This window comes from Seriola lalandi, unplaced genomic scaffold (genome assembly GCF_002814215.2).
Source record: "Seriola lalandi dorsalis isolate HSWRI2012SDOR001 ecotype SW California unplaced genomic scaffold, Sedor1 jcf7180002054907, whole genome shotgun sequence".
Classification (NCBI taxonomy): Eukaryota; Metazoa; Chordata; class Actinopteri; order Carangiformes; family Carangidae; genus Seriola; species Seriola lalandi.
In genome coordinates this window covers 831,644-856,459 of record NW_019525459.1, presented here as the reverse complement: position 1 = coordinate 856,459, position 24,816 = coordinate 831,644, and the positions used below count along the sequence as shown (strand labels likewise).

Below are 24,816 nucleotides of genomic sequence, written 5' to 3'. Positions count from 1 at the left end.
GTTTACCTCAAATCTGCCATATTTTTCACTCAGAAAACAGACAACACCCACCAACCTGTTGTTACTAGAGCTACAGAGAGACGCCGGAGAAAGGAGATGTAAAACTACATTGAGGTGGTTTTTGGTTCTTAAAACCACAAATACCAAAATATCTTCTTCTTTTACTTAAATATGTAAATGTATATTTCAGATTGGGTTTAGTAAATGAATTCATCACTCATGATAAGAATTCAACTGTAGCATAGCTGGGATTCAAAGTTCATTTTGACATTGGAAACAGCAGCTGACAAAACGATCTCTCCTCAAGGTCTTTTTAGTGTCTGTTCTGGACGTGTGGTATATACAGTGATTCTGGCACACACAACACTCTATACTTCCAGCCACATTTTAATGTTATTTTAGCTTTAGGGGACTTGACAATGAGAAGCAAGATTTACATCTCAGCCTGTTTGTCAGAGATAACAAAATAAAATCAAGGACTTATTCCTTCTTGCTGTGATTTGCTTCTTTCCTTTTAATGTAGCTCTGAATCTTTCCACCTCTGCATGCCATTTTTTTCCCTCCATTCCCCGTTCTCATCTTCTTCTTTTCTCCTCTCTGAATACTAAACGCATTACGTAACCATACAATGCTTCGCCACGGAGGATCATCCATGGCATCTCACATGTTCACTTCTCTCTGCAGGGGAGTGACAAGTGGAGCACCGCAGGGCCGACGGAGGAGATTTATATCAGCCGTGCCTATTATTCTGGCATAACCCCCACACTGCAACGACAGAGACAGAGATAGACAGACAGGGATGCTCTGCCACTGACAAAGAGACAGAGACGGATGAGACGCAAAAATTGTACCATGATGAGAAAAGTAAGAGCTTGTATCAATAGTATTGTTATTTTCCCCACTTTGTCTCAGTTGCCATCCCCTACAACACAGCAGTGAGCGTCTCTCTCTCTCTCTCTCTCTCTCTCTCTCTCTCTCGGCACCACAGGCTGGGTAGCAGGCAGTGGGATATTTCTATAATAGAAATGTCCGTCACGCTCCGTGTTTCCATATCTCTTATAGAAACGTCCATCACCCTGAGTCTGGACGTCAGCTCAACCCTCAAACTCCCCCACACCCCTCACTCCACCACCACCACCACGACCACCCCCTCACTCCCCCTCCTTTAAAGCCCCCAAGACGGAGAAGAGTGGGGGGAAAAAGACATAGGCTTTCTTTCCCCCCTTCAGGGATGTGTGATGTTGAAGCCTTATTTCCATAAGTCAATCACTCCGATAACAGGGGAGGGGGTGAAGATGGGTGAGACTGGGAGTCAAAACAAATTACATGTCGTTGAATCGTGTGGAGGAAAGACAGACGCGCACACACTCGCTCTGTGTCTCCCGGTCGTGAGGAAGAGATGTAGTCGTACTTTTCCTCGGAGCGAGCTGCTTTTTGATCCGACTCTCTTTCACTCCTGTACCTCTTTTCTCTCCTCTTTTCTCTTTCTTCCTTTCCCCCTCACTTCGTTTCACCCCATAATCTAATCAAATCCAGATGACTCACTTTCATCGATTGCACAAATTTCATGTGTCATTCGTGCCTTGTAAAGTGTGTGTGTGTGTGTGTGTGTGTGTTTTGGCCTGTGTGTGAGTTCATATACACCAGGAGGCGAGTAGTTTGTAACTGCCGAGGACAGACTATGTAATACAGTGTGATGTGAAGTCCCAAGACACAGAGGAAAGATTAATTCTTCACAAGCTCGTCCACTGTTTGGCATCTGCACGTCCAGGGGAATCAATGAGCTTCACAGTAAAAAAAAAAAAACAGGCGAGGGGAATTCACTATTTCTTATTTAGTTAAATCTATATTTAATCGGGTTACACCTTTTGAACATGTGCAACAGAGACCACACCAAGAAGGCAGCTACATACTGTACATGAAGTTTTTGATAAATAATACAGAGAGGAGAAAGTTCTGGGGACAGATAGACGGATAGACTGAGAGACAGAGGCCTAACATCCCACAAAAAAAAAAAAAAAAAAGCCAACTTATTCAGAGCAATGACAACTCCCATGGATTCATCTCGCACAGCTCCAGCGGAGGCTTTGAACTCCAGCAGAGAAATGAGTTTCTGAATTTTCAAGCCTTTAAGCAGACAAATTTACACGATGAACTCAAAGCATCATAAAGACTGTCTAGCACATCTCTGTCAGGGCTCGAGGCAACAAAAAAAATAAAACTGTACACTACTAACGTCCATATTTCTGTGTTACATAAATACCTAAATTATTTGAGAGCAATCCTGAAATAGCCGTGTAAATCAACATACAGCATTAAGAGAAGCATGTGACAGCGTTTGTAGAGCAGCGGGGGAGTGTCTCCAAAGTAAAAATCGAGAACTTTGCAGTGAGCAGCGAGAAAAACATGAAAGTCGTGCGAGGGTGTGAAGTAAAATCACGTTGTAGCTATATGCATCATTTTTCATTTTGACTGACAGCTGTGGACCAGCGTTGCAAGGACACAGTCTTGTATAGTTAATGAACATTGATACAAATTGGTCACAGCCCCCACAGTGCTGCTGCAGTCAGTAACCACATTGTGGAAACTCACAACAATAGTTACAGTAGCGACCTCAGTGCTCTGTATGTTATAAAGGCTGGATTTAAAAGAAAAAGAAAATGTTTTCAGATTAATCACGTCAATCATTTTTATTTGGATGATCCAATATCAATTCTCAAAATTCCAATACTGAGCTTTTTAGTCACGCCTTTTCTCAGTAAACATGTAGATCTCTGTTAAATGTTATGTGCAGGTAGTGGTTACAGTCTGGAAGTTGTTCAGTTAGTACTGTGTGAAATTCAGGTAGTGCAACATGCACAAAAAGCTAATTTCAAGTCAAAAAGTAACATAGATGATGGTGATGATACGACAGTCTCGTAATTATTACAGTCTATATGTGGACCGCTGTTGGGAGAATTTTGCCCTCAGGACTTTCCACTTACAGCTTTCTTTCTTTTCAGATTTCAGTCTCAGTTTGGTTTAAGTTCAGGCTACAAAGCTACTTGGTTGGGTTGAGGAAAAAACATCATGGTTTGGGTTAAAAAAGATACTTTCACAAAGGCTCTGTTCAGACCTGGTATTAACAACTGTCTCGGGGGATCCGATCACAAGTGGACAGCTGTAAGCACAGGTGTGAACGCTCGCGAGACACATTGAGGACGCATTTGAGATCCAATCACTCAGGCCACATTCGGAGGAGGTCTGGGCCACATGTGGCCACAGTCTTTTAGTAGTGTGAAAGCAAATGCATCCTGGGCAACACTGGGTTATTCCTCTCTCATGTGCATACAGATTCACCGATCACAGATTCATTTATAGGACTATCATGACTCAGGATGGTCAGCTAACTCTGGCGTTCTCGTAGTCGATGTAGAGATCACATCTACAAGAGGGATAGACTGGAAAAAGATTGCACACTGATCCGAGCTCTGCTTGTGTTTAGATATTATCTCTGACTATGAGATGTGAGGCCGTGGAAATGAACAGTGTGTGAATTCTACTTCATTCAGTCTGTCCCTGTCAGGGAGCTAACGCTAGCTAGCTGTCTGTATCGGTCTGATGTCTCAACACAAACAGATTTCAGTCAAAAATAATTGCAAGCATGATCTGAGGTCATGCTGCGTATGACGCAGGTAGTTTTCCTCACAACAGCAGGGTACAGTGAAAGAAGTTGGTTACCCAGCGGAGGAGTTGGAGGTGGACAGCCTGTTGCCTGCAGCTCTTCAAGCTGCTCTCTTTTCTTCCATTACTCCCGAAAAGTGATCTGATAACGGAAAAATGCAAAATATGCCAATATCTTGTTATGTAGAAGCACTTTTGATGAAAAATCACGTGAACCCTGATGACATACACATCGTATTTCCTGGATGCTTCACAATAAGAAAACAGCTTTTTTAGTAAAGCAGCAGTAAGAACTGTTGGGTTTGCATTCGCTGTAATACACCTGACAAGGTGTAAAGACACTGAACATTAAACAGTGAGGCTTATATCAGTGAGATAAAATTGTGTTGGATTAGATGCAGGCTTCACTTCTTGTGTTTGAATTCAACGTGGGAATGGCAGACTACTACTACAAATAGAAACTACTCTATAGAAAAGGTCATTACAGAATATAAACACATTGAATGACGAATGGAGTTTGATTTCATGCAAGTTTTAAAAATTATAACTTTAAACAGCCTTCATTGCTCATTGGCTTTCCTGCTTATCTTCACCTTCATCATCAGTTTTCTGTTGATGGCTTTTTGCTGCGTGCTGCTGTACTGGCAGAGTGTGTGATGTTCAACCACGCAGTGAGGTGGGGATCAGTGTGTGTGTGTGTGTGTGTCTGGTTCTTTGTGCATGTATGTGTGTATATTAATGTGTGCCTGTCATTAATGCACTCATATTTCTGTGCAGGACTATAACCACTCTCCTAAGTGCTGTTCATCAGTCACACGGGGGAAATAAAGGTATAGTGGGGTGTTGGGTGTGGGGTGTGGGTGTGTGTGTGTGTGTGTGTGTGTGTGTGTGTGTGTGTGCAGTTGTTATTTATGACAACGCAGGGACAAAAATCTATTTCAGTGTTGAAGGATCTGGGATGGCAGCAGCAAGAAACCAGTTTGGAAGGACACATGAGTTTTAAACAAAAAAAGCGAGAGGTAAAATTATGACCCAGTCTGTCCATTACAAACATCACAGGTTTTTTACTTCCTGGTTCAACTTTCAACTACTGTAATTACTGTAGCTAAGCACACACCGATTTCCCGTGTAATGAGGGATTATTAGCGACAGTTCAGGCGCACTGTAATTTTCAGTTTTACCTCCAAATGAAGTGGAATAAATAATCTAAAGACTGAACAGTTTACTGGCTTGTGGTTGTGATATGTAGCAGTTGTTTTTAAAGGCTTAGATAACAGTTTTTGAAATACATACTTATTTGCTTTCTTTCTGAGAATTAAATGAAAGTAAAGAGTCAGTTGGTTTAGCTTAGCAAAAAGACTGGAAGCAGGGAACACGCCGACACTCTAACTATATGTCATATCTACAGTAGTTTGTTTAGTCGGTTCAAAAACCAAAGTGTAAAAAAAAAAAAAAAATGTGCGGTTTCACAGGGATCTATGTGCCGGGCTTTTTCACAACTGAGAGCTCATGTAAAAACCACAGCTTGTCATTTTAACACTTCGGTCTAACCATTCCCTTAAAGGGATCTGAATTTAGATTCAGGTTTTGACATGAGGAGGTATGAATTATTGATTAAATTATTGACTTTTACTGATATCGACTGCTTGTCAGACAAATGAACAGCAGCAAATGAGGCCAGTTATTAAGAAAACATTTGAAACTAAACCTCACAACATTAAAATGTAGGGGGTGCATAACTTAACCAAAGCTGCACAATCCTCTAATGTTCGTATGTAATGTTGTATATTAATAAAAGAACATCTCACTAACACACACACACACACACACACACACACACACAAACACACAAACACACACAAACAACGCCTAACCTTCAACCAGATGTCACTTGTATTCTGTGAAGTATCAGACAAACTGGACTGAAAATGTAGCCTTCTTGGCAAAGGTGGAAAGAAAAAGCTTTAAACCTCCTCAACAGGAAACAACATCTTTATTGTATTTTTGAAGCTGGGCTCTCCTCTCAGACCTCTCTGACTCATGCTGTAGATCTGTTTAGTTGTCGGATCCGTCTATGACACAGAGAGGTCTGAGAGGAGAGCCGAGCATCGGAAACACAATAAAGATGTCGTTTCCTGTTGTGGAAGCTTCAGCCTTTCAGTTTGTGTTTAAAATATTCTTTTGCTAACTGCCCTAATTTGTTGCCGTTCATTTCTCTGTGACAAGCTGCTGGCTCTGCCGAGATTATGATAAATGAGTGTGTATGAAAATTCTCAGTCAGGTAGGTTTTGAGATATAGATTCATTAGGTCGAATGACGCTGGACTTTGTTGTTTTGTCTTGTTAACGGCAGATTTGGCCGCTTTAGACTTTGTGTACGTGTGTAAATGTGTTTTACAAAATTGGGATGTTCTGCAGGAAAACAGTGAGGCTCAGTTCCCTGTTGTTTGGCAGGCTGTGTGAGAAAGGTGACACACTGCTGTGCGCACGTGTGTGTGTGTGTGTCAGTGTACCGCAAGCCCAGTTTTTTTCCCCCATACATACTTTTCTCATAAATGTGTACATCTACACAATATATTGAGAGTGCCGCGACCTTGACGCCATAAACGTCACCCTCTCAGTAACGCAAGGTTAGAGTCTACCTCAGTCTTCCTCCATATGAAGGTTTGTACCCTATAAATCTTTGAGTGTGACATGCCTGGAAAGCGAGCAGGTCATGATGCTGAGTGCTGGAATATTCCACGTGGCTGTTCTCAGTGCGTGTGTGTGTGTGTCTGTGTGTGTGTGTGTGTGTGTGTGTGTGTGTGTGTGTGTATGCGTCTGTGTGTGAATGCGTCTGTGTGTGAGTACGCGAGTACGCACAGAGAGTGCAACTGCAGTCAGGGAAGAAGGCGATGAATGATGCAAAATGGAAAAGAGGTCGACAGACTCTTAACAGTTCTTTCTACGCATATCACGTTAGTTACTACAAGTGTATTTACTACAAAAAGAGGTCAAGTGCGAGTCATAACTGTTACTGTATCTCTCCCTGGCCTCCGCTGCTCCGCACTCCTCTTCTGTCTTCTGGCCCTTCAGCTGACATCACTTACCTCTGTACAAAAAAGAGCCAGGCAGAAATCAGCCATCTCTGGACGTTAATTATACTGTTGGCTCACCCCGCCTGATCTGCATCCTCGCTACATCCCCATCCTCTCTGTTCTCAACAGTTTGTTTACCCGAGCTTAACCCTTGGTCAGCAAAACGGACATTTCCTGTGCATGTGTGTGTAGCTGGCAGCAGTTCCTGGCCTTCCTCTAGTGGCCTAACCGGGTAGTTTGTCTCATGCTATGTGGGAGGAAGTCTCACCATCAATTATAGATTGTGCTGACTGGCTGGAACAGCCTCTGCATGTGTGTACACACCCCAAACACTCACATATGCCACAAAACATTTGTGATGTTTATATAAAGAGCCGAGAAGAAACTGGAACTTTTGGATTTTGTTAGAGAAGAAAAAAAACAACTTTCAAAATCCTGCTGATATTTGTAGCAAATAAAACATTAATAAAACAATCCTAGAACATAATCTTGCACTCTTTTTTTTGTTTAGTTTTGGCATTGATCTCATATTGATACTCAAATTAAGATTTGGTATTAGTAGCCTTGATACTTTTCGTATTAATCCATCCTCCTTTATTGAAGCAGCAGAGAAGCAGCTAGGAAGCAGGATAGATGACATAAGAGAATATTGATGGATGACTAAGCTAGATGTATTACATGTGCTAAAATGCTGGACAAACTTTATGGGAATTGTAGTACTTTTTTTTAAAGCAAACTAATGAATTGTTGTTAAAATCATGAAATTTACAAAATATTTTAAATGCTTTTAAAAGATGAAGCTGACCTTCATTGAGAGACAGTGAACTGTGGCTATAGCCAGGACGTGACGCCAGACAAGCTTTGTCCCACTCTCGAGAGGCATTGCCCTCGTTTACCCTCCATCTTAGATTAGAGGTGACACATCAGCACCTCTTCGCCTCGCCATTCATCTGTAATCAATAAGGAGGGAACAGCAGCCAAGAGATTCTAGTGAGGAACGCTGGACCTCTTGCTCCTTCTCACTCCTTCACCATCGCCCCAGTGATGTCACATCCTGTTTGTTGCTCTCACAGCGGAGAAAAAGGCTCTCAAAGAGAAGAGAGAGCCGCTATTCTCGCAAATTCCCCAGACAGAGAGCCACTCTACATCCCTCGCTTCCCAGCCTCCTTTTTTTCCTCACAGAATCACTGCCTCTTTCTCTTCCTGCCGTTTCATCCCCACCCTCTGCCTCACTCTTTGCTCCCATCTCGCCATCTCTCTCCCCTCCCCCAAACATCTTTGCTCACTGCTCTCTTGCGCCCACTTTTTCCTCCTCTTCACCACTCCACAGCACTTTGCGAGCCTCTTTCATTTCCCCACATGCCTCTGTCTCTCCTGCTCCATCAGACATCAGCTGTTTTTCGCAGGAAGTGTTTTATTTAGAGCAGATTAATTAATTAGATACAGTATCAGAGCCATGGCCATTCTTAGCCCAGGCCTATCAAGGGCCCAAGGCTAATGGTGTGGCAGAAAATGTGTGTGTGTGTGTGTGTGTGTGTGTGTGTGTGTGTGTGCCCACAACAACAAGCTGTGTGTATTTTAAAGATCTGCATGTGCTTGTTGTGCACTGCACCAATGTGTGCAATAATTGGACGTGTCAAAAAGGAAATGTGTGTGTGCATGCATAAATTGTGTGTGTGTGTGTGCGCGCGCGCGTGTGTGTGTGTGTGTGTGTGTGTATGCACGTCAGGCTTTTTATATAGGAGGAAACAACTACGTCTCTCATCTACCTCTATCTCATCAAGCTGGTAACAGGGTTGTGTTTGTTGGTATCTCACCAAACCACTGTGTTTCATTAGCGGGTCTTTTCTAACACCCCCCTCCCATCTCTCTCCGCCTCCAGGGACGAGTTCTCACACCAAGTGCAGACCAGTGGGCAATGAGGAAGAAAGAAAAGAGGTGCTTGTCCAATCAGAGATGCAGATGGCCACAGAGGACATGAGTACCAGCCAATCTGGCACCAAGATGACCTCCACTTGCCAATTAATACATAACAAATCAAATGTGACCCCCTAATTAAACAACTGATACAGTTTACCTAGACACACATACTGCCAATGAAGTGATACAGCCCCATCCCTGCACTCATTTCTACTTTAATAAATCCATTTCTAATAAGAGTTTAACAGTTTAAATTTGCAGTACCAGAGAAGCTGAGGAGAAGGAACATTTGTCACACTGTGACCACACCGGAAGCAGAACAGACACAAATCTGAAGTAAAAAGGCAACAACAAGTCACCATACGCAGAGATATTAGTATACAAAAACAAAGCCCTTATATCCTTTCAAATGGCGGCAGCCTGCTTGAATAAATGTTAGATGGCAAGCACCTCTGCACGGCTTTCTCCAATGGATATTGCAACAACATCCCAAATGGCCCAGAGGACAGGACGGCAGAGACATAACGTGACTGGAGGTTCTTCATCGGCGGTCCTGTCCAGCGCCAGCTCCTTCCTCTGTTGGCTCACCCTGCTGTCCATAATGCGGTTGCCAATGGTTACAGCTGACTGTTGGCTTATCGAGGGGGAGAAGGGCTTTGTGTGGCTGGCTATCTGCAGTATGAACCAGCCGCCTTACGAGGCCATCCCTGCCCACATTAACAGGTAAGAGAACTCGTATCGAGAGCAGGTTTTTCTATACATTATTTCTGCCTCTTTGCCGAACGTCTACAGCCCTCACACTTCTCTCAACAGCACCATTGTGGACCTGAGGCTGAATGAGAACAAGATACGGTCGGTCCATTATTCTTCGCTCAGTCGCTTTGGCAACCTGACCTATCTGAACCTCACCAAGAACGATATCAGCTATGTGGAAGACGGAGCATTCTCAGCACAATTCAACCTGCAGGTGAGTGATGATAAATTTACAGTCACACACTTGTGGAATAAATATTTGCATCCATACAGATGTATGCTCTTGGATGCACTTGTTAATGCACATGAAAACAACAGAGGAAGTTTTTCAAGTATTTTAAACTACCTCACTCCTCTACTTCACTGCATTTCAGGGGGAAATATTTTCCTTTTTACACCACCAGATTTCTTACACCAGTGTAGCTAATGTTTTACAAACAAACTAGAATGACCGGCTCACGGTTGTGTGCCTCTGCCAACCAGCCAAGTTGCAGGAAATATGATCTCAATCTTCTGCTTCCTAAGCTACAGCGTTGGATAATGGCCAGAAATGTTTTTGCAGAACATTATGTCACAGTGAAGTCGACCTTTGACCTTTTGGATATAGTATATCATCACTTCATCATTTTATCCTTTTAGATATTTGTGTTAAATTAATTAGCATATTAATCTGTGAGTTATGGCCTAAAACGTGTTTTGTGTGGTCACAGTGACCTTGACCTTTGACCACCAAGGAAATTCCCTCGAGGCGTTGGTGCGGACGCATAAAATATGATGAATTCTGACATATTAAAATCCCTGAAAATATATAAAGTTGGTAAAGCTAGCATGATTTTAACCGGCTGAAATATTCAAACGCTGCTTACACCTGAATGCATCAGCAGGCTAATAATCCAATTACATAATACATAATTAACGCTGGGTATTAAACCTCAATACCCTCTTTGCTACAGACCAAAATGTAACTGCTGCACCAAGAATCAAAAAGTAGCTTAGCATAAAATACCAGGTAAGATTTGTAATCATATTCACTTATTATTTAATGAGATATTTACTCCTTCAAATCATAATTTTGATCATTTTTGACAGAATTTTATTTAAACGATATTTAATTTTTATAACTGACACAAAGAGAGGTTTATAGAAAAACATGTTTAAGGGGCCATTCTGCATCATGACTATATTTTACATTTTACTTCTACACTCAAACAAAACGTACAAAAAGTAGATTTTGAATGAAAGACTTCCATTGTGCTACTAAAGACCTAAATTTGTCCACCACTACACACACAGATGGACACAGTCACACAAGAAAAGACAACACCTGCTCATTACTGCTTCCAGAAACATTCAGGCAAAAGTGTTTGGCCAAACTTAGCTGAACGCAGCCATAATGAACTGGCATGCTCACACATCTACCCCAGCTGCTGGAGCTGAGCCAGGAGGTAAAATGTGAACAAGACAGATCTGAGTAAATTCAGAACAGCACAGAGGCTTAGATCAGCATGTGAAACAAGAATTGTACTGAACCGTCGTCTGTTTGTTCTGTATGTTTTCCAGCTTGTAGTGAGTGATGCCTGGCGCCGACCGGCTCTTCAAAGATTAGAATAATCCCACTTGTCTTTGTCTCCCCAGGTTCTCCAGATGGGCTTTAACAAATTGAGGAACCTGACAGAGGGGATGCTTCGAGGCCTGGGCAAGCTGCAGTATCTCTACCTTCAAGCCAACCTCATCGAGACTGTTACACCCAACACCTTCTGGGAGTGTCCAAACATAGAGAATATTGATCTCTCCATGAACAGGTAAATAGGTGAAATAAAAAAGTAATGAGAAAGAAAAAGAAACCCTGTGGTAATGCTGAAGTGATTAGTTGATTAAAAAGAAAATTCATTTTCTTACAGCAATTTTAAGTCAATTATATAAAAAAAAAAAGTCTGGATAAATGAATAAATCTCCTTAAATGTGGGGATTTGCATTTTTGATCATAGAAAATTGAATTTATTTGGGTTTTTAAACTGTTATTTGGACAAAACAAGCCATCTAAAAATGCTACTTCAGGCTCCGGGAAATTTTAATTAACTTTTTAAACTGCGTTCTGACATTTAATAGAGTAAACAATTTAATGATTAATTGATTATAATGATTGCAGCCTGAAACTGTACCTTTTTTGTTGTTGCTGCTGCTGCTGCTGTTGTTTAATCGTGACATGATGTTAAAAGGGGGAATCCAACGTAAAAACCGAACAAACTGCCACTTGCAATCTGACTCGTCTTTCTGGGTTCATGAGGCAAACAGCTGCACTGGAGTTAGATAACAAGAGTACACATTTCTTAAACACACCCGAAACATTAATCTTAAATGTCAAGCCGGAAATCAAAGATCAAGGGCTGCTTTCTAAATTCTCCAATTTGAGCTTGTGTTGGGCAAACTTACAGGGAAGAAAAACGCACTGCAGAAGATGCAGAGACACTGCCAGGATTCTCAGTAGATCATGATGCAATGCCGCAACAGGCCATGGTTTCAATTAAAGTCGAGATCCCTACTGGACATAATGGTCTTGTTCTTACTGGTGGTGTAATTGGTATTGATCACATCACACAAATGCAACAGCTGAGTGGAGCAAGTTGAACTGTTCTTTGGGGCTCGCAGAAAAGTAATTTAGGAGATTGTTAAGACCATAAACTGAAGTCAATAGGAAGACTGAGCACAACAAATGCATGTGAAGGGGGGGAAGTGCACCGGTGTAACACACCAAAGTCTATTTACAGGTCTTGGGGAGAGCTACTGCATATGTGAAAGAAAGTTGTATAAAGGTTTTGTGCCTTCTGCCTGAAGGCTGAGAAGTTACCGCAAATCATTTCATCAAAGTCTGTGTCAAGGCTGAAGACTTCTGCTGAACAACTTTGAAAATTAAAAAAAAAAAAAAAAAAAAAAAAATGTGGGTGTGGAGTTAGAAAGAAGTGATTTCATCTCTGCTCATGGTTATATTAGCCGGTGCTAGCATTAACACACCTGTATCTCCAACTGTCGGTGTGGGGTTTTTTTTGATAAGGAAGAAGGAAGTATGGGATAAAGAAAAGGGCATCGCTGGTTTAACATGTCACATGGTTGTGTATTAAACTATGTGATTTTTCCCTTTGTGTCTCCCTCAGGATCCAGGTGCTGGACGGCAGTTTGTTCTCTGGACTCTCTAAGCTGACGACCTGTGAACTTTACACCAACCCCTTCAACTGCTCTTGCGAGCTTCTGGGTTTCCTGCACTGGCTCTCAGCCTTCCCCAACAGGACCAGTGAGAGGATGGTGTGCGACTCCCCTGTTGGATTCTCTGGCTTCAACCTCCTGAGCCAGAACCCCCGCATGGCTACCCAACGCACCGCTCTGCACGTGCTCAGTATTGTCTGCACGGAGGACGGCAGCAGCGTGACACCTTTCTATGCCATAAGCTCGGCCGACTCCACCACCATGTCCCCGGATTCTGCCTCTCCCTGCGGATTGGATGATTGTGCTTCTGGGACGCCTCCCGACGAGGTCATCAGCTTGAGTCCCATTTTCTCCGACACCAGTCCGCTCATGACGCTAAAGCAGGTGCTACATTCAAGCGCTGTGATAACAGTTCAGATCCCTCATCCGTACAGGAAAATGTACATCCTGGTGCTTTATAACAACAGCTTTTTCACCGATATCCAGAATCTGAAAAGTCAAAGAGAAGATATCGAGCTCAAGAACTTAAAACCTAACACTGACTACACGTACTGTGTGGCCTCTATACGGAACTCCCTGCGCTTCAACCACACCTGCCTGACCATCTCCACCGGCCGTCGGGCGGGGGCTGAGAGGATCGCCAATCAGTCATCAGCCACTCACTACATCATGACTATTTTGGGCTGCTTGTTTGGCATGCTGCTCTTCCTTGGCCTCGTTGTCCACTGCCTGAGGAAGAAGAGGATCATGGAGGAGAAGGAGAGGAAGATGAGCAGGATCCAGAGGACTCTGATAGAGCTCAAGTACGGTGGAGAAGGGGATATAGAGGGCGGGAGTGGAGGATCTGTGTCCCAGAAGCTTGCTGCTGGGGACAGTCTGTCCAGAATGCCCTACCTGCCTCAGGGTGGTGAGATTGATCCATACAAGCTGCAGGAGGTGATAGAAACACCAGCCCACAAGCCTGCTAAACTTAACTACATGGAGGTCAGAGGCTCTGGAATAGAGAGGGAGAGAGAGCGAGAGAGAGAGAGGGAAATGTCACCACAAGCAAATCCCCAGGGCTCTGTAGCGGAGATCTCTACGATTGCGAAAGAAGTCGATAAAGTTAACCAGATCATCAACAACTGTATAGATGCTCTCAAATCTGAGTCGACCTCCTTTCAGCAGGGGATCAAATCTCCTTCTTCTGCAGGCGGAGGAGCTGTTTCCACTGCAGAGCCACAGCTGGTGCTTCTCTCAGAGCAAGGAGAGCGAGGAGAGAGAGGTAGTGAGTTCCTCTCCCCCGTGTATAAAGGAGGGAGAGGAGGAAGAGAAGAGCGGGGGAGAAGCTACCATCATTCTCTGCAGCGGCATCACAGCATGGAGGCTCCGCCAACCTCCAAAAGGCCCAGCACGTCCTCTTCTCCTGGCTCTGCCCGCAGCCCACGCTCCTTCCGCTCAGAGGGAGGTTACCACTCGTCAGAGACGCGCTACATCGAGAGGACCTCACCCGGAGAGAGAGGAGAGAGAGGAGAGAGAGGAGAGAGGGGAGGTGGGGGAGGAGAGGCCATCCGTACAGTCACCCCGGCAGCGGCTATCTTACGAGCAGAAGCCCAGAGAATCCGCCAGTACAACGAACACCGCCACTCCTACCCCGGCTCCCAGCAGCACCTCCAGGAGCTGCAGCACCACCCTCAGATTTTGCAGGAGCTCCACCACCACCCAGGGGGCCGTAAGCCCTCCGTGTTAGACCCCCTCACCCTCAGCAGGCAGGCCAAGCAGAGAGAGCTGGCCTACTCCCAGCTCTCGCCTCACTACCCACTCTCACCCCAGTACCACAACCTCAGCTACTGCTCCAGCCCCGAGGAAGACGAGGAGGAGGAAGGGCTCCTGTGCACCCCGACCCTGGGCTTGTGGGAGAGGTTCAAACTGCACCGTAAGAGGCACCGGCAGGCGTCAATGGAGGACGAAGGATATGTGGCAGCCGGACATGCTCTGAGGCGAAAAGTTCAGTTTGCCAAGGATGAGGATCTTCACGACATACTGGACTACTGGAAGGGCGTGTCTGCCCAGCAGAAGGCCTGAACCCACGCCCGGAAACCCCAAACACTTTGAAGATGGAAAAATAGCACTGCACCCATAACATATTGATGCAGACACACACACTGATACAAAACAAGACCTGTAAATACACATAAACACACACAACTTACAGGATCTACAGACTCAAACTACACACACAACACTCACACTTTACACAAACTAAGCCTTTTCTTCTGAGAACATAAAGGAGGACCAAACTAATATATTATATTGAACAACAAAAATCATAACTTATAGAGAGACTGAATTACTTTTTGTAATGTAATGAAAAATTATAGCTCAGACTTATGTAGCTATTTGTACTAAGTTTTGAATGAAGAGAAAAAAAAAAAAGAATCAACATTAAGAACAGAAACCTTAAATGTTGCCGGGCAACCCATCCCGAACAGCCTGGCTACGCGTTTGATCTGACATTCATCAGTCCCGACCACGGCATGTTAACCGCGCCGATTCTCATTACGTCTGCGGATTGATCAGGATGCTTTGTGTCGCAGGGGGAGGTTGGTTTTTGCATCGCGTCCTGCGATGCGGCCCCGAGAGCAGACATCTTGAAAGATCTGCCGCCATCGGGGAGATTTAAAACATCCAAATGAGAAATTCTGGATGGGTCGCCAGGCAACAGAAATATTTAACTGTGCTGAGAATGAGTAGGTAGCTCTCACCAGAGAGTGAGTATAATGTGCCAAATCAACCAAGGGGATAGTAGAGCCCTACTGTGTACCAACATCTCCTCGCCACTGTTTTTATATACAGAATTTAAAAAACCTAGAATGATATGTTGTTATTACTATTAATTATTCTTATTATCATTACTGGTCTTCTTATTATTCCTATGATCCTCATCATTAATATTCTATTATTTGAATATGGCATGGCTCTGTCGTGTGACTGTGTTTTGACTGTTTTCGGCCTCTCAGCTGAGAGGTGCACACCAACAGAGACAAACAGTACGATGGACAAGACATTTGAGTTCTTCTTTTCTACCAAGAGGACTGTGCTCTCTGCTGAGCCAGAAACAAACCCGTCATTTCTCTTGGAGAAACCCTTGCTACACCTGCTCCTCATCCTCCTTAAAGAGGGAACGCTGTACAGACGAGAGAGATGAAGTTCTATATTTGCAACAGAGGTGACTGTTTTGTTTGTACAACATGGTTTTGAAATCTTTCAGACTTTTCAGAAACCAGAATCCCAAGTTAGTTACCTACCTGCTCACTTACAACGGTACGTTTTTGATTTTGAAATCGAACTAAAAAAAAATTCTAATCTTCAAATGAATGTCTTCAATTCCCACAGGGGAAACATATCTGCACTGTTCAAAATCAAAAAACGACTCTTAGGAAAAGACCTAAAACTCTCAGCTTCCTTCCCGATACACTGTAGCTCCACTGTGTTTCATCAACAATTCACCCCCCACCCCTCCCCCCTCTTTCTCCACCTATCTCCCAAGTTTTTACTTTTTACGTTTTGGATTCCTCTGGTTCCACTGTGCCAACTTGATAAATCACAAAGAAGTATTTGAAAAGATTTTAAATACTACTATTTACAGACCTCTTCCTCCTTCACATTGATACACATCAGTTTGCCAAACAGAACAAACGATTTGCACAAAAACGATCCACCACCATTGGCTCACTGCTCCCCATTTCTATCCTCCAATCATTTCTAAAGACCAAAGTACTGTGGTAGTAAATTGACCCTTATAAAAACCCCTGACCTGGCCCCCTGACCTGACTATTTACCCACCATCACCCTTACAGTTGCTACTTTAGCACATGTATACACGCGCATCCAAGTGTACTCATGCACACACACACACACACACACAACTCCAACCACACACAGATGAATGTATTCTCTGAGAAATCAATACTGTTTTAGCAGCTGGTTTTTCTGTTTCTGATATATGAGCTGTATTCAAAAAACAGTGTCTTCATCTGTCTGGCAGAAAACTTTCATCAGATGGCCACTTGTGTTTCAGTATTGGAGATAAATAAGGAATACTTGGCTTTCTAAAAAAAAAAAAAACCAACAAACAACTAAAAAATCTGACCAAATTTTTCTCATGGACAACTTCTCTCACCAGTTTGTGTCACCAACTGAACCAAATGTTGTCGACAAGAAGCCCAAAATTGCAGCTGCAGACGGCTATTGAAGTAATACAATGATGGGGTTCTGCCTTATCAAAGGTTTTCAAAACTGAAAAAGCTCTTGGTATAAGAAGTGTTATAGTAATGTAATTCGTATCACTTGTGTGGTGAAAAAAAAGAAAAAAAAAGAAGAGACTTCATGTATATCTGCAATATCTGCAGGATCTAAACAACTGGAGGCTGAAAAAGAGGAAAATGTGACGACAAAAATACTGCTGTTTATTCTATACAGAACTGTGCTACAACAACTCATTTAAGAAGACTGTGACCGAAGGGATTGGAGTCAAGAACATTTCAATTCAGTGGATTTTTGAGTGTAACGAGCTCGTAGTGTTCGCAGTACTGACAGATAATTCGTAATAACAAACACCTGACTGACGGAATCGCGCCCCCACCTCGCTTTCTGAATTGAAACAGAATTGACTCCAACCTAGAGACAGCACTGAAAAACTACACAATAGAAACAACAGAAGCTGGCAAACAATGATAAAGTTTATTGGTGAATGGAAACACTGTATAAAATATTTTTTCTCTGCTATAATGAGTTCAGAATGCTCAAGTCATTAAGCCCAGTTAAAGCCATAATCGTGGGTTAGTGAAATCACCACAGCTGTTCGTAGCACTGAAAAAGCACATTGAATTGTGTGATTAACAAAAGAATAAATAAAAAGGCAAGTTATTTTCCCTCCCCTCTTACTGCAGCAGCTACGACATGAATCCTCTGCTTCTGCAGCAAACAGCTCTGATCCAAAAGGAAACTGATGAGCCGCGGTTGTTTCTGCATCACACGTCCCAGATTGTGGCTTTAACTAAACAACAGCCTTAAAACATTTGATTTTCTTTAATCTTTTTAACTTTAGCATTGCTTTGAAAAATCCAAAAAAAAAAAAAAAAAAATCCTTGTTTCTTAACTTATACTTTCCTGACTGCAATTTTGTAATTGCTTGATTCTTAAGCCTCACTTGAGCATTCTTTGAGTAACAGTAATATCAATGTAGCGATGTATTAAACTACTGTTTTTGTTTTTTTTTTTTTTGTTTTTTTTCCCTTTCTGTTTATGAACAATAATGGCCTGAATTCATCACGTGTCAGAGAGTAGCAGAGCTCGTCTAGAATCAGACGACAACGAGCCGGCGGTCAAGGCGTCCAGTCGACGGCGGTGACCCCACCAGCGCTGCTGCTCTTTGAAGCGTGATGAAGAGAAACTGTGTTTTTGAAACATCAATGCCTAGAAAGTGGAAACAAATAAGAGGTCCTTCTGACAGCAGACAGAAATGACAATGGAGCATGCTGCAAGGAAATCCTCAGTGGAAGCTTGTGTTACATTCTTCTGGTGAATGACTCAGGAGTGAGAGAGCAAGAGAGAGAGAGAGAGAGAGAGAGAGAGAGAGAGAGAGAGAGAGAGAGAGAGAGCGAGAGAGAGAGAAAGAGAGAGAGAAAGTGAGAACGCTCTGCCATAGGATTTCTCAGAGGCTTTCTTTATTTTCTTGTCAAAAAAGTTTAAATGAGCACAATAAAATAGCCTTTCTTTCACCGTCTCCTTTCCTGGAGAAACCGTATGTATGCCAGACGTTCTGAACACACTCAGGACCTTCATTTCACATCTCAAAGACGGCCGATTACTTTTGCTTCAGTAAATCGTGGATGTATTTACAGGAACTGGATAACGGACTCAAAGGTGGCACCTAGTCAATTTAATGTAAATTGATCACCTGGCGCATGAGCCAAATATAAAGCTTCCATGGACCAAAACTTCATAATAGAAAGAGTAAATGCTTGTACTTGTTTGCAGGTGGAGGTGTCCTGTCAACAGTTTTCTGGAGAACGTGCTCATTCTCAACAGTGCGAGCGGTCACAGTGACACCGCCGTATCCAGCTCTCTTAATACATCCATGGAGGAAATGCTTAAAGGGTCAGTTTACTCAAATCATGAAAAACATTTTCTTACTTGGTTCCAGCGGTCTGCCTCTGCGATTTCTGCTCCCACCTCAATACAGGGAACTATCATTTCATCTGGGGCGCTCACAGCGTTGAAAAAGTACATTAAAAAAAAACAATTCAAACACTGTCCCAGAGAACACACTTAAAAGTTTCCAATAAAGTAACTCCGGTGAAACTAGCTGATAGAGAAAACTTTGAATTGTCCAGAGTATTAGGGACACTGTTTGGGGAACACCACACTGCCAAACAAATAAGCCCAAGACATGACGGGTTCATTCACCTGAGAGAGATTCAGTCAGTCACTTTACCCATGTTACCAAAATAACACTTTCTCACCAAGCCTCAAGCAGCTTCCTGCCATGCAGATACTTTTGGTTTTATCTGTTAAGTCTCTCAGCCTTCTGCTTCTTCTCCGTCACAATGAACCTGAACGGTGTTGTGTTTTTGGTACTAGTCTACAGCCGTGCTAGCAGCTTGTGACGCTGTACTTCAGCACAGCAGTGCTTTGAGCTAAATGCTAATGTTAGCATGTTAACATCCTCACAAAGACAATACCATGCTGATGTTTAGCAGGTTTAATGTTTATCATGTTTATCATGTCAGCATGCCAACTATTGCTAATTACACAAAGTAGAGCTGAGGCTGATGGGAATGCCATTAGTTTTGCAGGTATTTGGTCATAAACCAAAGTATTGGACAAAGTTTGACCAGATGATGGCACTAGAAGAGAAGTCTAGTTATAACCTTTCACCCTGAGGGGGCCAGGCAATCACCAAAGTCATAAGGAAACTGGGAAACAAGTTTTAATTCCAGGAGATATTTCACAACATGAGTGAAAACGTTGACCTGCTGGTGGCGCTGTAGCAGAAGTCGGGGGGGGGGGGTCAACATAGTCAATGGGATTTATTCTCAGGGAACCATGAATGTCTATAAAGATTTGATGGCAATCTGTCCAAAGCGCTTGTTGAGATATTTCAACCTGGACCAAAGCGGCGGACGGCGCGACATGCCATTAAGAAATGGCAAAAAATTCAGCAGCAATGTGTCTGCAGAGAGACAATGTTACTCTTGAATAATCACCTTTAATATGGACAATTTTGTTATGACATTAAAACAACAAAAATTCCATTATTATTCCTCTGTTACATCAGACTGGAGGCAGAAATCTCAGAGGCCTAGAAAAATTAAACAAAGTGTCTGAATGTTTGAAGATAGTCCTGGAGGTAAGTGAGAAAATTTGTTTTTGTAATTTGGGTGAAGGAACCCTTTAGGACGACTGCTCAGATGCTGTCGGACACATAAAAGTTTGTTTGTACTTAAACAGTGTCATTCTATGGGATACTGTATGTTGTTTAACTCTGTGGTTGCACACAGTCATACAGAGCTCAGTATTTGTTACTAATACATTTAACTTGTTGCTAATTTGTAGTTTTATAACATCACACAACAACATGAAGACATGATAATTAATAATTCAAATTGATTAATCCATGACTGACTGATATTTGTAAAGAGTTTTTGGCTTGTAGATAAATATAATCCTGTTAGATAAATTGCATAACTCATGTAAGAAAAAATATATCTTTGGCAAACCTAAGCACTTTTTATGTCTCAGTCCAAACAAAATCTGAGTAAATGTAAATGTGGGCCAAATTTGCTTTAGGAAAACTTGGATGAACGTGGATACTGACAAACCCAAGACACCCTCAGTTAAAATACTGAAAGAAAGACTTCAAACAAGGGGAGAGAAAGAAAAAAAAAGGTAATGCCATGTTGGATTGGCACTGTGAATGAAAGGCCCTATTTAGAGCGTGTCCTTGGTGAAATGAATTGGGATGCTTACTTTGCTGAATTTTAATTGACAGCAGCAAGTGATTGGACCAAGTGAACCATCTAATGAGGAGTGTCTGGAGAGTGAGTATCTGTGCAGCGGGCCAGTCTAAACATATTTTGAAATTTGGTGTTGAATAACGCCAAGAAAATGCCGCATTTAAAATAAGAGAGACAGACTTAAGAAAACGAGGGGCTTTTGTCGATAGAGTCTGTCGATAACGCTGCTGGTGGAACCTACTTCTCCCACAGTGTCAGGGTGTTTTGTGCCAAACAAAAGGTTTGACATGGTTGAGGTCAAATCTAGGCTACCTTTACTTACCCCCCCCCCAACCAAGCGCACACACACACACACACACACACACACACACACACACACACACAGCCATTTTCTACACGGTTACACCATCCATTTTCATTCAGAGGCGTTTAATGAGAAGCTTTACTGTGCATGAAGCAGGTAAGTGCATTTCCCTGAAACACAAGGCAGCAGCTTTACTCTTTCATTGTTCATGCACATGTTTTAATACTGTCTGACAGTGCGGTTACAAAAGAAGGATCAAAATCCTAAATGAATCTCGCAAAAACACAACTGCTTATCCACCTGCCGGCTGTTTTATACAACATGGATGGTTATGTCACACCCAGCAGTAGGTAAGTACGTGTACTCCTGTGCTGTGCCTAAATGAGAATGCCACTGATTTTACACATCAAGATCATTTTATTTGACATGAAAAATACCACTAAACCTGTGAAAACTGTTCTGCAATGTCCTGTGTGGCTCTAGAGGAGCAGAAAAATGCCTCAGTAGAAATTGTAAACAGCTGGATGTCTTGCTTGGGAACCGCACGTTGTGAACACAAAGCCTCGGTTACAAACCAGGGGTGTAGGTTTGTACCAGGCAGGTAAAGTCTAATAAAAACACAACTGAGATACATTTTGGGGAAAATAGGATCCAGTGTTTTTAGAGCTTCACACACACACATTAGGGACTTGAAGTCTAACATCTCAGTTTTAAGTAAAGTTCATTTTGTGATAAAATATTGCTGTTGTCAGCGGAGAACTTCCAAAATGCCAAGTTTTCTGGAAGCTGCTTACATTTTAGACATTAGCAAAAGTGCTTAAAGGTACAGTTTTTATTCACGTTTGTGATGACAGTCAGATGAGAAGATTGGTAAGGTATTAGTAAGGAGCCGGAGCCGGGATGAGACTAGCATAGCTTAGCATAAAGATAGGGAGCAGGGGGAAACAAGCAGGTTCGGTCACTGTGAAAATTGTACCCGAGTATAAATTTGAGGTCATTGAGTCCTTTCCATTTCATGCTACTTCATACTTGTTTCATTTCAGGATGCAAGATTGTACTTTTTTACTCCTCACCACATTTATATTACAGATAGTTTTTATATAAAGCATAGAACTTTTTTATTTCTAATATGTTCCCTTCAAAAATTGCCTTCTTTCAAATCATTTTAGTCTTTAACTCAGTCCTCACAACTTTATTCTACTTTCAGTGCAAATCAATTTGTTTCAAGTATATTCAAGATTCATGTTATATAATTGTGGTGTAGCGACCTGCGTCATAAGTTCTTGTTTCAAGCGACAGTACAGATTTGAGTTAAGGTTTTCATGACCAAATTATAGCTATAGCAGATTATAGAGAGTATATAAGGAAGCAAAAAAATGCTATTTGCAAATTAATACAATAGTAATAATATGTATGTGTGTATATACACACACACACACACACACACATATATATATATATATATACATACATACATACATACACACACTAATAACACTATGATCTACAATACTCTTACTTTTGAAACATCTGAGTTTTACTCATGTACAGGATCTGAATATGAATTCCTCATGCACATGCTCAGTACAAACAAAATGGGGACCCACTTGTAAAGAGCACTGCTCCATGGTGCACCTTTTAACTCACTGACATTACAGTGGTATTAAATTTTCTCATGTGTCGTGAAGAAATCTAATACGTGTCTCTCATAATGTCTCTACATTTATGAAAATGACCATCAGACACTAGAGGAGCATGTATCTCTTCAACCGCTCTAACTTTCCATTACCTTGTTATCTCCAGTGTGGATTTTCTAATAAGAATTATATTGTAGAGATCTTTGTACCCTCTCATCTCGCAGCACAGTCAGGTGCACGTGCAGGCAATGACACAGCTACAGCCTGGACCGGGGGGCTAATCTCTCCAGGTGGAATAACCCTTTTACATTCACGACGGCAGTGGAATTCATGTGCAGGAGAACTGTCCAATTCCACCACAAACTGTCTGCATGAAAACTGCAACTTCAGTACAACACCTGCAAGGTTCATTACTCCTTATCTTTAAACTGCTGCGGTACAAGTGGCTTTGGGGCCTGACGGTGGGTGGCTTCGATCAAGACGGCGAGAAGAAAACACGTCTTAACAGGATCTTTTCATTATCCTTCCATCCCCTATCTGTCCTGCGTGATTTTAACCAAGGGCAGGTGAGTTTTGTATGTCTGCATGGTTACATCATTTGTCTCGACAACCTCATTTTCCTCCCTTTGTGACACCTCGGATCTCTCGCTCACGCTCAAACTCACACAAACTGTGTAGCTGGACACACACACACACTCTGGTTTTTGTGCAAACGTCTACATTAATAGATGCAGGGAGAGTGAGGCAGACTTTTTATACTAAGACATTAAAATAGTTCAATTTAAAAACTGCAAGATATGATTTTGTTGGTGAACCTTTAAAATCATATGTGATATTTACAGCAATGCACATAACCCAGTCCTGGCGCGGCGCAGCTTATTAAAGAGCACTCCTGGCCGGCAGAATGAAAGATCTCAGTCCTATACCCAGTGGGGCGGTTGAAAAGGGCAGCCAAACAACTCCTGGTATTACTGCTGCTGGAGAACCTACATTAAGTCTAGTTCTGAAGCACTGTGGTTGAGAGCTGCCCTTTCTAGATGTGGTCTTATCAAATCTGTCGTACGCGGAGCGAAGGAGCCTCCAGCTTGCCCCGGTGTCACAGTTTGGAACCCAAGTAGTTGTCAGGCTCGTCACAGCCACCGCCGCAGTGACCAAAATACGTCTTTTTATATACTCGTGCTGCCCGTCTCTTCCCCCACCTCCCCGTCACTCGCGAGCTGTCCGCGCTGACGCCCACCCGAGCACAAAGAGGCCTCCCTAGGCACAAACAATAACTCCCTTCCTTCATTCTCCACATGGCATTTACAGTGACGCCTTCAGCAGGGATGGGGGCAGCAGAGATATGAAGACAGAAAGAGGGGGGAAAAAAATAGAAAAGCAGGAGCAGGAAACGGAATTAAGAATAAGGGGCTAAGGAAGATAAAAGAGGACAGAAAGACAGGGTTCTTTGCTCATTTTCAGAGTTTTGATTTCGCTCAGAGCCCTGGGGGTTGTCTTTGTGAAATAACCTCCATTTGAAAAAGGGAATTAGACTCGGCGTCTCTCCCAAAGATCGTGGCCTAATGTGGGCCAGCCTGTAGAAGGAGGCGGCTTGATAGAGGAAGAGGATAAGAGTAATAATGGGAAAAATTCTCACCACTGTATTAATACATATTAAAATCAACCCACTAATGGGAGGGCCCTACTTCTCACTGCAACACACACACACACACAGACACAAAGACACACACACAAATGATAGGCCGCGCAGCATTAATAATGTACAGTGTAAGTGAGAGAGCGCTGTGGAAAGGTCGAGTCTGGCTGAGAGGCGAACAAACACGACTTATCAGATATCAGGTCAGCGGGTACACTGGTTATCTCCAGTTTGTTATGTTGTAATGTTATGAGGCCAATCATCCAGGAACATCTGTAACATTCCCACTCGAAATTCTTTTTAAAATAAACACTTTATTTAGTTTAATTGCATTTTAGTTTCAAAACAAGGACACCAGATGAATAACTAGTGCTGGAGTACTGGAGACTGTTGACCCCGAAAACGCTGCTGCTTTCATTAAGAGTGTGTGTGTGTGTGTGTGTGTGTGTGTGTGTGATTTGGGGCCAGATGCAGAAAAACAAGGGCCACAGATTGTGAGAGATCTAGAAAATGATCCTTAAAACGCCAATGAATTAGCGGAGAAAGAGACACAGAGGACAGGCAAAGTCTGAGGAGGACTAAATGACAGATATATTGTCGTTTAGCCTCCTTCAAAACTATCTCAC

The 24,816-nt window shown here is 42.6% G+C and overlaps 1 protein-coding gene across 1 annotated transcript; it reads left to right on the top strand.

Moving 5' to 3' along the window:
* Positions 1-688: 688 nt before the first annotated feature.
* Positions 689-18,380, top strand: LOC111673004 (protein ELFN1-like). The gene is made up of 5 exons (XM_023430615.2): positions 689-864; positions 8,622-9,382; positions 9,473-9,626; positions 11,048-11,214; positions 12,565-18,380. The coding sequence occupies exons 2-5, from the start codon at positions 9,099-9,101 to the stop codon at positions 14,675-14,677; spliced, it is 2,718 nt and encodes a 905-aa protein (XP_023286383.1). The 5' UTR covers positions 689-864; positions 8,622-9,098; the 3' UTR covers positions 14,678-18,380.
* The last annotated feature ends 6,436 nt before the right edge of the window (positions 18,381-24,816 follow it).